This window comes from Bradysia coprophila, unplaced genomic scaffold (genome assembly GCF_014529535.1).
Source record: "Bradysia coprophila strain Holo2 unplaced genomic scaffold, BU_Bcop_v1 contig_297, whole genome shotgun sequence".
Taxonomy (NCBI): Eukaryota; Metazoa; Arthropoda; class Insecta; order Diptera; family Sciaridae; genus Bradysia; species Bradysia coprophila.
Genome location: NW_023503555.1, coordinates 447436 through 464798, shown reverse-complemented (window position 1 = coordinate 464798; position 17363 = coordinate 447436). Strand labels below are relative to the sequence as shown.

The window sequence follows — 17363 nt, the reverse complement described above, 5'->3', positions numbered from 1 at the left end:
CTATAAAACGAAGAAGTTAAGAGGAATCGGTACTTAAAATCTACATTAGGGCGTTTTATTTATTTATCAGCTCTTTTTCGTGTTGCCGATATCTTTTTACTAAAATAATTTCATACAAATGTAAGACGACAACAGCCACCGAAAATGTGTTAGCTTTCAATAAAAAATAGTTTGACTGATTCTGAGAAAAGTTAACAGTTTGCCTAAATTTTCAACCGTAATTAGTAAAAAGTAGATAACTATATCAGTGAAGTAACTTTATATCTTATATCACGATGAGTAAAAGCACTTCAAGATTTATTTTCGGTTCAGTTTCAGATAAATGGAAGTGCTAAACTATATAAAGAATAAAGATCTCGAATCCGACGGGATAGCATAAGTACTCGGAACTCGGACTATAAAGTAGTGTGAAGACAATCACAAATTTAAGAAATAAACAATTGACCAAAATTCAAGAATTGTTTGGGATATCGGTACCTGTTATCATTTCTTTGTTTGAAACCGATGGTTTCGAATCGAAAACAAAAACAATAGTTATTTATGTCACAAGGACACTTCATTTTCGCGTGACGTATTACGTTTTTCATGTTTCATACGAAAGCTGAAAGTCTCGGCTTTATTTACAACAAAATATCGAACGGTCGCTCTCTTCCCAGAAACCAAACCACAATTATTAAGGTGGTAAAGATGTTTGTGAATCTCTGGTTACACTGTTCGCAATTAGCCTAATACAGAGAGATGCTAATATGACGACTGGGTCGTTTCGACTGATAGAGGAAATATGTCGAATGATTTTGAAATTGGTTGAGAGAAAATGTATTGAATTCTCTCTCAAAAACCCAACTGTCATTCGACATATTCCTTCTATCCGTCGAAACGACCCAGTCGTCATATTAGCATCTCTCTGGCCTAATAGAGGAGCTGAGGTTTTCAAATCTGTTTTGCCTAAATCGAATTTTTAAATGATCGTAATTGCTAGAGATAGTATATTGGTGCAACATGTTTTATTAGTAACTCTAGCTACACGAAGCGAAGCTACGTAATTCAAATTTGTCTTTTGTTATACTGTCAAACTTGACAGAAACAAAATAAATATTTGAATTATAGACACATTATTAAAAGGAAACTTGCGCATACATTCAATCTTAATTTAAGATCGGTGTCAACGGACTTTCCAGGCAATAAGGAATTAGCCAAGTGGGTAAGCATATTACAAAGGTCTCTTCTATTGTTACAGCAAAAAATAATTTTTGACAGTCGAAAAAAACAATTCCATCCACAGAGAAAATTAGTTAAAAGCCATTGATTATGAATAATAATGCTCCGTGACGTCTGTAGACTCTATACACTAAGACTCTATAAATCCTCTGAATATATCGTTCGGCAACACTGTGCTCTATTTTGAAGTGACATTTCATCTGACACATCCATTGTTGGTTATGTTATTTTGTTGTTTATGTTATTTGAGACCGCCACTTGACTTAATTTCGTTAGATTTAGTTAGTTTAGTTACATGATTTTCTTCGATCTGATCAATAAAATATGAGCGGAAAGCAGGTACGTTTGAAGTCGATGGTATTTGTGTGAAAATTAAGATAAATTCCACATGCAACCGACCGCACTTATTTGACCGTAAAATTTCAATGGAATTTCATTTCCAGCAAAAGTGGTTTACATCAATATTTGGCAACGAAAATGAAGAACCAACGCAGCCGGCTCAGGTAGGAATGCAGAAACAGAGTTTCTATTTTCATCAACCGAAAAATTGACCAACTATTTCAACAGAAACGTCAACGCCTCAACAGGACTGCTTCACAAAATTCATTGAAAAGCAACGAACGGAAAAGCCCATCCAGTACGTTTGTCGACAATTCACCGACTACTCACAGCAATTTCTCGTCGTCAAATTGGACTGAAAAATTTGCACCCCAGTCAATCGACGATCTGGCCGTTCACAGCAAAAAGATTGACGAAATTCGCGATTGGATTAGGAAATGGGAAGCGGATAATGCAAGCGGAAGTGTGTTGTTGTTGACGGGTCCGTCAGGCAGCGGCAAAACTGCAACGATCCGTTTGCTTGCCAAGGAATTCGATTTCGACATCTCCGAATGGATTGTTCCGCTTGACGTTGATTTGAATCGTAACAACAAAGACGACAATGACATGGGAGTCACGTACACCGAAACGCAATACGACAAATTTTCGAACTTTTTGTACCGATCGTCCAGATATGTGTCTGTGTTTGCCAGTCAACGTAAACGGTTACTGTTGGTCGAGGATTTCCCAAACATTTTCCTCAAGGATCCGGAGAAGTTTAACGAACTGCTGGGGTAATTATGAAAATTTGATCAAATTGAAGATTGGGTCGTTTCCACGGTCTTTCCATACAATTTCGCTTCTGTTTGTCTCGTTTTAGAAATTACGCGATGTACGGTAAGTCACCTCTAGTATTTATAGTCACCGACACCAAGACCAAAAAGCTGGACATAAGCTACAATTTATTCGGAGACGCCGTCCTTGAATCCAACAAAATAACCAAAATTAGGTGAGCGAAACATCCGCGTTAGATTCATCGCCCAACGAAACCATAATCCCCAAAATTTCAGTTTTAATGCCGCATCCACTGGCCTTCTGAAAAAGTGCCTGAAGCGAGTAATGTCGATCATGTCTACGACTGGTCTCTCATCGGTGCACAAGCAACCGTCCAATGAGCTGGTCGAGAGCATAATTTTTACATCGAACGGAGACATACGGAACGCGGTAATCAATCTTCATTTCGCTACGCAAAAAAGTGCGTCTCCGTCGCCCGTTCGTTAACGAAATTGCTAAATTCAATTTCCATTCTTGCGCAGATAGTGGTTCGTTGGACGTCAAGGCTGTGCACACAACGTCCAAAACTAAAGGGACCAAGAAAAACAATAAATTTCGATCGCTTGGCTGCGATGATTCCATTTCGTTTATCCACGCTCTGGGTAGAGTGTTGAATCCGAAATGTGGGTCGATTGTTTCAACGTTTCTAACCCGTTCTTTGAACACTCAATCCTCTAATCATTCAACCTCCACAGACATGGATCCACCTCCACCCAGTGGCCTGAAGACACTGCAACATTCGCCGGAACAACTAGCTACCGACTTTTTGTCTCAGCCGTCGAAGTTCATTTCACTGCTGCACACAAATTACGTTTGCCATTTCCGAGACATTGACGATGTTTTGTCAGCTGCTGATTTGATGAGCCAATCGGACATCTATTTGAACGAATGGAGGGTGAGTTGACTTAGAGATTTTTAGTTGAAATTTTGATTGAATCAAACAATCATTAGGACGAATCGATGTCAGAGATTGGTCTTGCATTAGCTTGTCGTGGTGTGATGGTTAGTAATGAAAATCCGGCATCGGGCTGGATTCCCGTTAAAGGACAGAAGAAGTTCAATGAAAGGTATTTCAAGTTAACCGATTTGTTGAAATGATGAAAAACATTTTCGTTTTTGTTGCAGAAAAACGACTCATCTTGATCAGATGACCAAATTTGGGATGTCTACATCCAGTGTGTCGTCAAATGTTTGGGCATCCGATTGTCAAACTTTTGTTAGTATTATTAAGAAAAGAGATTTGTGAGTATGTGTATTGAGAACGTCAAGAACGAAGTTCAATCTGAATGAAAGAATTAAAAGAAGCAAACGTTTAAATATGCTCGTTGTTGGATTTGAGATTATCTTCACGCATCGAAGAAGCTCAGTTTTAGGTAAGTGAACCACATCGTCTAATTTACATAGTGCGCTTGATGCAATGGATTGATCGACGTTTAGCACTTTTAAGACAGTTGAAATTCTATGCTCTAAAAATCATATTGCTTGAGCACATCCGTGCTCTGCTGTCATGATAACAATTTATTACAACGGCGGCGGCCTTGAACAAATTTCAATCGAATTTCATATCCGGTCCAAACTTTTTGCATATTTTTTGGAACCCCAATTTCCTCTGTCCGCACTTTTCTTATAATACGCATGTCCTGCCTTCGTCCCACCTTAAAAGAGGACGGAATGATTCCACATGCAAAATCGACCATCAAATATTCTTAAGGCCAACACACTAGCATCTAGTGTCATCGGGAATACGGTATTTCCATTGTTTAAAACAGCTAAAATCAGTTTAAACCGGTTTTAACAATAGAAATGTCATATTCCCAACTGACATTAGATGCTAGTGTGTGTTGGCCTTTAGCGGAACCATTTTGCTCAAAGTGAATTTCAACGTTCCGGAGCATGTACTAGCTTCTGTCTTATGACCTCGCACCTAAATGTCCACCAATCCGAACTTTTTATCTCTTTAAAAGTCTTTAAAATCCCTAATTGAAATTGAATTATCGATTCAAGTTCGAAGATGGGAAAAATCTTTCAAAGATATGGCAACACAAAAAGACTGCCCTGGAGTGATTTCCAAGGTTTGTCAGGTTTTGCAATAGAAACGAAGAATTTACAACATCTATGACAACAACTGAAAGCTAACACCTTCATCAATAGGACCCGTTCCTCGAAATTGTTAGCTCGAAATTGTAAAGCACCTCTGCGGTCATTTGGTGTGGCTGCCCATTTGTATTCACGATGAAAATAAGAAGAGATAGTTGTATCGTTTTCGAGATATAGGGAACGTCAGAGAATTCCATCTTAAATCCAAAAAAAAGTGGAATTCTCTGACGTTCTAGTTCCATGAATGAAAAATCTATAAATTTGTACTCTCAAGCACCCAAGCTGACTGAAATAGTGAGCCGAAACCATACAAGTTGGATATTCTTTTCCATACAATGGTTATCAAAAAATTAAACAGAATAGTGAGGTCAAAGTCAGCATCAGTGTTTGAGATGGTATACTCTTCATATACACGACAATTAGTTTCGTCCCCTACGCCTCAAAAGGATTAGTATTTCATAAGTAGTTACAGATTTTGTTATATCTTTTGTTCTAGCGTTCTATGGTTGACACAAAATCTTTTACTTCATTTGTTCTGACATTAGTTTTGCTATATAATACATTACAAACAGACTATCTCTTGTTTTTGCGCTCACTGTCGAAAACAGATGATACAACCATAATAATTCTCCCATTATTATTACATAATATTGACAGAAACATTCGTAGGAATTAGTGACTTATTTCTGACCAAGACAATCTTTAAATCAACTCTTCACCGTGCAGCCAAGAAAAAATCGATCGGAAAAATGCCTTGGCCGAAAGTAAGTCGCTCAGTTTTGAGATTCTCAGTGGCTCAAAGTTTAGTGGTCGTAGAACATCTCAAACTAACTGATTTTCATGAATTTAAAATCACAATTGTTCGAAAAATAGTACTGCAGGACTCATTACTTCTTTGTCAGCACTAAAATCTTCAAAGGAAAGAATTGGTTGGAAATAAGTAGAGAAGACGATTCCTGTTCACTGTCTATCTCTTAAAAAATTCAGAGCTTCTCTTAAGGCTACCACTTCAAGCGTCTTCATTCGCACGCAACACTCTCCCTAACAAATTCAAACAGTGGCAGAAATAGGCGACAGATAAGCTAACATATAAATTACATTCTTCTTCCTGCTATTTCTTTTTCCTTACGAGCTCTATCAAGATCCACTCCACATACAAATTTAGATAAAAAGACCACAACAACAACACACGTAAAAAGCGAAACGAAATAGATTTTCCCGCGTCAACAATAATTTAAATTGAAAATGATAAATTAATGATGAAAAATGCTTGAAAACATGATAAAGTTACCGTCCAGACCACAACATTACCCAAGAGAAATTCAAATACAATTTTTTTTTGCTTCGTCCCTTTAACCCGAGAAGAAGACAATCCCTCACGTACAAATGTTTATCGATAAACCACATCAGCATACCAAATTGGTATTACATACTTGTTTTCTGCTGGACGGTCGGTTGTATTTTTGTTATATCATTGTTTTTCGAATCGGAAACGATGGCACAGAAATGAATAGGTATTATATATGGAGCACAAAGTTTAACTCTTTTATTTGCTGGATATTATTGTGTTCGAGTAGTTATACATATAAATAGACTTCAGTATTACAGAGCCATATTGGAGACCTTTTTCGGTGTCAATAAATTTTGATAGAGACGTCTTCTTCCATATATGTATGGCTCAGACATGGTCGGATCGAGTCTAATCCATTTACATTTACGTTTGTAACATTCGGAATTGGAATGTCTGACTAAGTTGTGTTCATTCATGCATCAGCTAGTTTTACCTTAACCTTTTAGAAGCGGTAAGCACCATCTGTTGCTTCTTTTGTTCAAAGTATAGTGTTTGATAAAACTTTATGTAGTTAATATCAACCGAATCTGTGTCTATGTTTGCTTCAGCTCTGTTACCAACTGGCCCACTCATACAAACACAATCACTATAATTGTATGCCTTAGAGATGAAACAATAGAAATACAATGACAACGGCATGGTAGTGGTGGGATGAAAACGTATGACCAGTATATTGAGTGGACTGTGGACAGCTGAAAGAAACTTAGGCACAACTTCGGTTTATATCACTGTAATTCAAAGAGAAATGAAAGGTAAAGTCAGGCAACGTTGGTCAACCAATTTCTAAGCTGTCTAGCGTTTTAAGAAGGTAGGTAGGACTCTTGACTCTACATCTACAGAGTGGTAATTCAATTTTCGGTTTGAATAATTGATTCAGAAATTCACCTAGGGCTTCAAATGCTTAAGAGCCTTTCTTATCTGCTGCACACCACAGCAACTTAACCTTTAACATACGGTACCAGTGTCACAGTATCACAAAGTCTGTTACTCCTTTTGTTGAAATAATTGCCGTGTTTTTAGCAAAAATCTTTTACTTCATCAGTTTTAACATTCACTTTTATTCTATATAAGAGAGAGTCAACCACAGTTCATACGCTTTATTGTTGTCGTTGTCGATAACACATGATTAAACGTTTTTTTTAGACATCGACACTGTCAGGTTTTTACCAATCTTTTGATGAATAAATGGAAATCAATTCAAATCTATTGAGAGCGCCATCGTACGCCAAGGTACCGTACGGGTCTGTGTAGTCACTAATGTTATTTGTTATTTGATACACTTCGACGTTCCAGACTGTGAATGACGTTACTTTTTTTTCTCTACAATAAATACATTTCCGATATATATATTGGCTTATGGCTCGACATACTTCATGCAGAGCTTTATATGAGCGCTCCCACAATGTTGAAAATCCAATCAATATCTTTCCAATTCGGTTTTTGTTATTATTTTATATATATCACAGGGCAGAAGGAAAAAAAAAGGTTATACAACTTTCGAACACCGCACAGTCCGTCATTCATTTAAACGTCGAAAAAGAAAACTATTTGTACCATCGTACACCTATATAACAACGTATACCACACCAGTGTCTCTTTAAATTTGATTTATGAATGGATGTTTGGAAGAAAGTTTAACAGAGACAGATAAAGCATTCATACGAATCTGAATCTTGACAAGTGACACAAGCCACACAAGAAAAAAAAAACGTTTTAAAAAGGAATACTTTTCATTCAATGGCATAACAACAAAGAAGTGATACAATCGTCAGCCATTGTAATTTATAGACTCGTGAAGCTCATGAAGTTATGAATGGTATGAAAGATATGTGTGTACGAACATTCTTTTTTTTTGCAGACATTCTAACATTATGTTGTTGAAGGTGTGGCAAATTTATGTGACTTGTACAATTGCCTTCCAACTGAGCTCGGTGAGTTGTTTTAATCACGTCAATATATTTATTGTTTCATTTAAATAAATCTCGACATTATGCTTAATGTATAATACTCATCGCAATGTGGCATTGAAACGCCCACTTAACAGACAAAAATCAGCTTCGCTAAGAAATCAAATTACGATCTATTCAAATCTGCCACTTTAAAAGTGGGCTAGAGATCATGCATCTGAAGTTGAGAGTCTCAATCGAACAGACAGACATCTGTTATCGACTTGACAGGGGAAATAAAAACAAATGAAAGGCTCTGTGTCCAATGAGATCTTATACAGCAAATTTGGTATTGAAACTAATGAAGTAAAAGATTTTGTATGAATTTAAAAAACAAAAAAACAAAAGTAATTCGGTAATTCGACTCTAGATATGCCTATGATAGTTTACAAATAGAGTCATTTCAAAGATGTAGTTTTGACTCGGAAATTTTGAATGAAAATTTGAGAGTCCTCCAAGAATTCATTTCAAAGAAGACGACGAAGAAGAAAGAAAGAGAATAGAATTGGATTGTGAATCTAGAATTCCGCATTCACATGCCAGAGAGTTAGACCTGATCAAAAAATAGCAGTGGATACCAGCACAATATTTTGAATTTCTTGGTGGTAGCCTACCACTGGTAGGTAAGATGTCAGCTTTAGCTGGCAAAGGCAAAGCGTAGTACACAAAACTACGATTTTTTGTTATTAAGCAGTGAGTATTCTACAAAAGACGTTTTCTTTTTGTGTATTACGCAAAGTTATGAATGGTCCCTTTCAACCTTCTTACCAGATAGGTACCATTTATACACACTATTCGACCGACCAATCTTTAGCACATCACCCATTCGTTTCACCAAGGTATTTCTGCGGGATTTATCGCTACAGAAAAGAAGAACAATAAAGTCAATGATACACACGGAATGTGTTTATGATATTACGTTCGTTACATTGCCACTAATTATACGTTCGATCTTTAAGCAAATTGGGAATCGCACCAACTGAAACAATTCTATGTAAGAACTGATTAGTTCTCGGAAACCTGAAATATTACCCAAACGATTTTTAAGTGGATATTTGGAACCTAAGATCTTACGGAGTGTAGTATAAAAGGGCTTGCTCCGAAATGGTTCATTCAGTAATACAATTGTATCAGCAACAGTGATTTGATTCAGTAAAACAAATTTCAAGTAAACTACAATTGCAAGGTTCTTCTTTTTGAAATTTTTCTAGTCATTAGTTCGAATTGAACTTAAATTCCTAACAAAACTTTCAATTCAGATGTTCAATAACGGACGCGGATTTTTTATGGCTTGCCTACTGTTCACTGCTATAGCCACAGTCGTCATCATTCAACCAGCCGACGCTCAATCAGGATGTTACAAAGGCTATTGTTGGTCATGGTGCGCCGATCAAAATTCGGGCAGTTGGTGTTACACAACTAGAGGTAGAAAAAATGACGAGAATTGGGTAGGATGTGGTTCGCCAGCGGATTGCAACGAAAATTGGCAATGTGCCAGTACGTGTCATCCGAAAGACTTTACGCGATAAAAAGTTCGGAAGTTTTTCTAAACGAATCGGTAAAATGTTTTTGGGCAATTTTTGTATGGGGCTCGAAGAGTTTCAATTTTACTATAAATAAAAAGTTGTAGGGTTTGAGATTTTGCATTTTTTATCCAGTAACAGATTGACGACAGTGTGTCTGATGCGATGGTTCTCTGGCCTTTTTTTCAATGATTACGACACTTTTTCTGGGAGACCAGTAAAAACTAGAAATCTATTGGAAGTGACTATTCGCCCCCGGCCGGGTGCTATTAGTAGGTATATCGTATATTTCTAATCAATGCTATTGTAGAAGCTATTCGCACCCGGGTGCAAATATGGACTATTTTAGTAGATGTTATTCGCACCAGAATGTCACAATTTTTTTTTTAATTGGTTCATTGTAAAGTTACAAGGACACTATTGGAACCAACTACTTTCTTTCTGGACAAAAATAGTCATTTCTATAGGAAACCATTTTTTTTAGAAAAGTTGTTCAGAGAATCTGTCTCGATCTATCATTCTGACAAAGGCAACAAAAACATATTTCCACCTGTTTACAGGTGTAGGACGTTCGATATTTTTAACTTTACCCCTTTTCAACGGACCATCAGTGGACACAGTAAGTGTAAATGGACATACATATAATTGAAATGTAGAATTAGTGCACAGGTGGGACGTTACTGAATTTATCCTTTTGTATACTGCACTGCAATGTTAAGGTGTTCTGTTCATTACTACTGTACTTGACCTTGAACAAAATGTATAAGCCATAATGTGCTTGGTTCGTACCTAGGGAAGATGTTCGACATTCGGGAATTTGTCTTCTTATGAAATGTAATCTGTTTTGTTTGATAAGGAAGTGGTTTGGTTCGATCCTACTGAATTTATCCTTGTACAAACTTCGGGTGCGATAGTGTCCACAATTATGGTTGCACTATTTCCACCCGATTGCGAATAGCATTTTTACAATAATACTGGCACTATTCGCACCCGGGTGCGAATTGCGTCTAAAAAACTTGTTGTCGGACAATCTGAGACCTTACATTCAGTTGTCACATCAAATTATTAATGAGACTTTCCGCGCTCATTAGCTGGGTGCAGTGTTTTGTTTTTCTACAACTTGTTGCACGTTTTGTTCTTCATATTGCACATATTCCATTAAACGATGGGTGGTTGCCTTGTTTATATCGTAATAAATTTACAGTTATAGTAAACAAAACCGGAACGTTATGCGAGAAAAACCCCGAACAAACCCACAATATTTTACCCAAGTTAACCCATCGCAATGCATTAAATATAACAACGGGAGAATTTATATGAACCAATAACATCATCAATATCTTAAAAGATTTATGCTATTTTTAGATAAATGTTTTCTTTTCTTCATTTTGGAAAAGGAGAAGGAGAAGAAAAAAATGTTTTTTTTGGGTTCGTTTGAATATATTGTAATAGGCGAAAAGCCATTATAATTTCCATGCGATAGGGTTCATGTTACCTCGTCCTTTTTCATTTTACTTACCAGCGAATCAATATTGTCTAGTATGGGACTTGGCCTTTGCGATCGATACGTGTATGTGTGTGCTGTGTATCTTTTATTCCTAAACAATATTGTCATGTGAAATATTAAGATCGTGGAATGTAAACAGTCATGATGTAAATGGAATGCCTTAATGCAACATGAACTAAAATAAACATTTTTACAAAAAGAGTCTAGATAATATGGCTGGTACTCATAGCTTTGCGATTAGTTTTGTAGTATCTATTGTCTCGGTCAGGATATAGAGCAAATTAACAATTTTCTTTTGAAATTAATAGACATTTGACAGGTCGCATACTGCAAAAACATGTCCATGACACCAATAATCGAGTCTATCACTACTTCCAATTATCTAAATACTCCTAAGTGATTGATGGAAAATCTTTTACTTCATTCGTTTTAACATCCAGATTACTATAATAGATCACATTAGCTGGAACTCGTCGTTGTCGGTAACCGATGTGAAATTTCTTGTTGTTTCCCACACCCCCCCTGAACAAAAATAAAGTTTTACCGAAATGCACCCAAAAATTGATTGCGGTTCAAAACAGAGTGACCCTAGGGGAGTTCGAAACGATGGTCCGTTAAGCCGGACTAGATGCTTCCCTACCCCATACAATTTTTTTCTTTCCGACCGGGTATTTCCAGGTAGCGACATCCAATTTTGCATTGTCTCTTTTGTGAACATGACATCAATTTCGGAATATGAAAACGCAAAAAAATGTGCGACAGAAAAACGCTTTGGAAGGTTGAAAATTTTATTATGCAAGGAATCGTTTCAATGGGAGTGCGCGGATGCATTGTGTTTTTTGTAATTAACGGATGCATTAGATTAAAAAGGTGTTACGATGTCTGACACTTAATTTGTTGCATGCAAAGTGAGCCTTTCCCAGACAAAGGAAACATAGAAAAAGCTTTTCCTTTTCGGAAATAAACATTCATGTCACATAAAGGTTTCGCATTTTGTTGAATTTATGAATACAAAAAATATGGGAACGTTTGGATTGTGGATCGAAAACAATACAGAGATAGTTATGCTTGACATTATGCTCTGAACCGAGTGAGACGGAGAAGTCAGATTTATTAAAGGAACTGTGGGAAAATTGTGTCCCACACACATCAATTTTGCATTTCGCTTCTCAGATGTCGATTGCTGATTATCCCAAAATTATATGCTAATTACCTTTTTTTACTCGAACAAGGCAGCTGCACGAAATTTGACTAACCGAACGAACACGATTTCATCCACAGAGCTCGGTTTTCATACAAATATTGATAAGATGACATATAAATGGATAAAATTTGACAGTAATTCGACAATTCGAATGGCCTTGGAACAGACCTATACGCAGCTCAGATCGTAAAGACAGTTATCGAATCTGTTACTAAATTTGATCTATAAGTATTTTGTGATAAAATCTATTACTTCATTCGTTTTAACATTCATTTTGCTATATAAGGCGACATTACGTATAATTTACGAATATTTTCGGGTTGCTGTCAGCAGCAGATGATGTTTTTGTCCGTAAAAGGTCTATCTCCAGTACGTGTACAGTCAAATATTAGTACTCTAGGAAGAGAGACTGAAACTTGACAAAAGTTTCTTTTTATTTTCGTTGTCGATTACGCGTTTTAGCTTGGCTAAGACAAAAGATCTAACTTGTGATGTTACTGAAATGTCCCGTTTTTGGAAAGTATTGTAATTTTCAGATAGCAGATGCTGACAGCACGATTGTTTATTGACTGCAACTTCCGACTTGTAGATTTCTTAGACTGCAACGTTAGATAGATTAGATTAGAGATTTGGGAGGCTTCTTCCATTGAGAAGCAGGAGCCCAGATCAAAGATCCTTTGTTCCCTCCTCCCTGACTACTGCTATTAGGGAAATTTCCCTGTTTTCGATAAAAAGTCGGTAAAGCAGTTGCCATCTGATGATTGTAGTTGTACTCTTGGAGAATAGATTCACGGGTCTTTACAATGTAATAGTCACAGAATGACGGGAAAGTTCGAAAGCTTATATTGCTATTACGTCCAGGGCCTATTTTTGGGAAATTGAATTTTCCAAATTTCCTAAAATTTGCCAAATTTTCTTATAGCAAATTCTAGCAAACTTTGGCAAATGTTGGAAAATTTTAGCAAATTTTGGAAAATTCTGCCAAATTGGGAAATTCAATTTCCCAAATATAGGCCCTGATTACGTCGAATTCAGTTTTGTAAAATGTTCGGTTCATTGTAGAAATTCTGGAAATTCTGTTCCCAATTAAAAATGTCTCGAGGGAAATCTCGGACAGAAGTTGCATCATCACCTAGGCCAAACTAATATTTATTTAACTAACAATGTCATGAGGAACTTACAACAAAACAGTTTTGGAAAATTGGGTGGAAAGTTTAGTTTTAACGCAAATCCAAAAATCTTTATGAACTTTGAAAGTTCCTCTAAGTTCTGAAACCGAAAATTTGGATGTTTTTGTTGTTTGTATGAAGTATAATATCATGAGTATAATTGTCTGATCTATTACTTCCTATGATCTGACAATTTTCAAGTCATTGATGCGAAATCTTTTACTTCATTTAGTTCAACATGCATTTTGCTTTGCTATATAAGATCTCATTAGGCTGACTTGCATGCTAATGTTTTGTCGTTGTTATCGATTGGGCTTTGTTGTCTTTGAAGGTTTGAAAAGAATGTACCAAAACTCAAAAATTGTCGATATAAGAATTTTTCTCCGCCTTCCCATGTTCAAGTGGTGGTGTGTGAGGTATCGTTGTAAGGCTGAGGGAGGGCCTGTGCTACTTAAAAATAATATCGAAAGTTGACAAAATAGACACAAGGAGTTTTGCCGTAAATGTTTCGTGTGGCTAGTCGAAGTAAAATCGATTTCTTTCAAGGATCGATATAAAAGATTTTGAATTTGGGATTAGTCGTGAGGACTTTTCAAATCCAGTAGGAAATGTTTACGACTTTTTTGAAGAAAAACTTTTTCAGTCCCACCGTGATCTGTAAAGGGAAATCTCTTCGTTTCCAAACTTATTACTGCAACTCCGTCATTTAGAATACCAATTGTAAAATCGAAAATTATTCGCTTAACCAACACTTTTCTTGTTCGAGTTAAACTGTGTGTAATTTGTAAAACAGATGAGTTACATAAAAAAGAATGTTTCGATGAAGTTCGATTTTGTTAACATTCAATTTTATATTTGATCACGATCGATACTCTTTTATAATATGAGAACATATAGGTATAATAGATCTCGTTGCATCAACGCCACCGGGAATATTATAAGTAAAAATAAATGAAAAGTAAATTGGTAATTAAAGTTTTTGTTGTACGATTGGAAAAATAAACTCTATTCATTTACGATGAGCTATTATACAAACATACATTACATCAAGTTCAATTTATAACTTATCGGGAAAAAAAACGTCATGTTGTTTAAAAAGCCAATAACCCCATTCAAGGATAGCCGTATAAAGGTAAAGTCTAATGAAAAGTGACGTCGCAATTTCGTTTTATTTAAAATAAAAATAAATAAAATTGTGTTAACCGTTGCGTTGTTGATCTTTTATTGCTTTCATTGCATACCACAATGTTTAGTCAGACATGCATTACAATCCGAACGCAATGTGTGTACAAATACGTAAGAAGGAATGCTTTGATTTCACACACAAAAATAAAATTAACTCGAAACGAACAACAAAACGTTATCAATTCATAGAAAATGAATGAATGAATCGAATGATACATTGTTTGCACTCGAGCTAATTGAACTGATTGACTCTTACTATGCTCGCTCAGGAATATTTATTATTCGTTATAAATTACAGCTGAAGGGGTTTTAAAAGTCAGATTCATCCAAATAATAAATGGACTTTCTTAGAAAAGAGTTTACTACTCGACTCGTGTTCTTAATTTATTGTTTACGTTATTTCGTTTAAGTAAACAAAGGGGTCACGGTCAAATGACAAAATGTTTATTTATAAATAACAATTTGCAGTGGATAAATGCAACGCATTTGAGAGTGAATTGGAAAATTGCTATTTTCTTGGAAAATTACAATTTCTACAAATTATTACAGTGACGCTTTCAATTTTGGATTGATAAAGTAGCGCCATAGAGGTATACTACCTAGATGAATTATGACCCGAAATTCATTGAAAAATTATATCACACCCACCACTAACACGAAAACGTGAGTAGTGCACACGGTTTTTTATAAAGAGCTAGGCTCGAACACAGATAGAAATATGGACACCTAGATTTAAATCTTTTAGGGATTAACACTGATATCGCCAAATCTTCAGGTGATTGGGGAACAAGCGGTCTCCGATTTTAATGTGTGATAGCTCGTTGGATTCGTTGGATTCGTCTTTCAAAGGAAGCACGTATCTTTCACTTTTTCTCAAAAATAATTGTTTTCTGTGAAAAGTGTTCAAAAATGAAGACATGTCAGGGGGTACCGAAAACAGTTTTTCGATAATAACTCAAGAAAAAATTATTTTAAATTGTTGTAATGTTGTACGAATGTCGGCCTTGGAAAGACCTACAGGTACAGTAAACGCACCGCTTGGTGTTAGTAGATCCACGACACGAGAGTTGTGACTAAAAATATAGCGAATGTTTGGAGAGTAGAGAAGGCAGCTTCGATGTTCCACGGAACTGAGTATGGGGTGTTGTAGCTGGCCTTATGCCGTTGGAGTTTATTTCGAACCGTTGTTAATCGTCAAAATGGTGTTTTAACAGAGCGTAGGTAATCAATCAAATTCAATTCTTCAAATCAGCTCTCTGGCAGACATAGTCTGATCAGACTATCTCTCATCTCTAACGTAGTTCTGTAAGACCGAATCAGGTTAAGGTTCGTTACAAAAAAATGAGACCTGTAGTCGATAACGCAATTTTTCCGTAGGAACGTTTATAATGGATCAACTCTTCCAAAAACACTTCCAAATGTGTATTCTAACAAGTATATAATCGTAGGTCTCTTCCCATTGAAGAATACATTTAGAAGTGCTTTTGGGAGAGATTGAAGCAGTTGATGTCTTGTAAATGTTTGAACTTGTCGACTTCATTAGAATCTTAATACTGTCATTCTGTTCAAACACTTTGATTTCTTCTGTTTCTCTTGTAGAATCCAAAAGAATTGTGCTTTCCGATAAATACTTTAGCATACCAGAAATACAACACCATTTTTACATGGGCAGATTAGATTCATTACACTAATTCTCGGCGATTATTTTCCTCCAAATATTGAGGCAAGATAAAAATTCCATTTGACAAAACTTTTACCTTTGAATCGCCTACGTAACAGTCTCCAAATTAAATGGTAACTTTATAACTGATTGCCCAACTTTCTCTGTTTTTCTTCCATTCTTTTCGGCCGAATTTACTGCGAACCCACAAAAACCAACCATCAAAATAACAACTCAATCAATTATATCAGTCCGATTAGCTTAAACCTTTACCTTTACAAATAAATTCATCATTTCCATTAATCAATTGCTGTGCAGCATTTCGAACAAGCTAAAGGGAAATAACAGAGAACTCAATAAATAAAAAATAAAATATTTTTTCGGTTTGCAGTAGCAATGTAATAAATTTGATCGAATCAGAGATATTTTTATCCTTTGTTGCCACAGTGCGACACAGTAACAAAATAAAAAAGAATTAAATTCAAAGCGGCCGACCGTTACAAATCAGCTCAGATAACGAAAGCCATCAATCAGCATGGTCAACACAAACAATGAATAAATAAAATCTCAATCAGTCCCTTGGGTAATACAGACGGTATTGACGTGCAATTAAACTGTTGTTTTAAAAGAAACATAAAAAACACAAAATGAAAAATAAATATTTGTGAATTGTGAGGTGTAATAACTGAACCTACCTCAATCGCCACCGCAATATTTTGTGTTTTTATTTTTTTTAAGATAAACAAAAGAAATATACAATAAATGAACTGGACGGATATATAAATACACTGACCTAAGGTAAAGTGTTTCGTCTTAGCAATTTCATGCGATTTCATTTTATTTATTTTTTTCAAGACCAGACGATCATTATGTTGAGTAAGCAACACATAAAACTTATATTTTATATGTATAACCCCATATATAATTGTTAAATTGTTATTATTAACTCGAAAACAAACATACCGTCGCACTTGATTGGTCACGAAGAGGATATAAAAAAAACGGTTGTAAGTTGCATGTTAAAATATGTTGGGCATATTGTGGGTCATTTTGTTGATAGTTCTTCGATAATTTCATAACATATGAATAATGATGTGCCTGATGATGGGGATAATTTCAACTGAAATTATTATCTTGGAATTATAAAAAAAATAAGTCGCTTTGGATAGTATCTGTATAAAGTAAGTGGAGAAATACTTTGGGTACAAATAGTATAAAATAGGAAGAGACTATTGGCACCGGGTGCCAATAGGCTCTTTATAATACTGTGGCTAATGGCGCCGGATGCCAATAGTCTCTTTATTATACTAATGCTAATCGCACCTGGTGCCATTAGCCACGGTTTTATAGA

General features: G+C 35.8%; 2 protein-coding genes across 3 annotated transcripts in view; one reads left to right on the top strand and one right to left on the bottom strand.

Moving 5' to 3' along the window:
- The window catches only part of LOC119078655, a 56371-nt gene that overhangs the window by 6188 nt on the left and 32820 nt on the right, over window positions 1-17363 (bottom strand). The gene's annotated exons all lie outside the window — the stretch shown is intronic.
- LOC119078656 (cell cycle checkpoint protein RAD17) lies at window positions 1412-3687 on the top strand. Its single transcript, XM_037186254.1, has 9 exons — window positions 1412-1557; window positions 1662-1721; window positions 1786-2330; window positions 2417-2545; window positions 2607-2791; window positions 2853-2993; window positions 3066-3265; window positions 3322-3437; window positions 3496-3687. Exons 1-9 carry the CDS (start codon window positions 1543-1545, stop codon window positions 3614-3616), a joined length of 1512 nt encoding a protein of 503 aa, XP_037042149.1. The 5' UTR covers window positions 1412-1542; the 3' UTR covers window positions 3617-3687.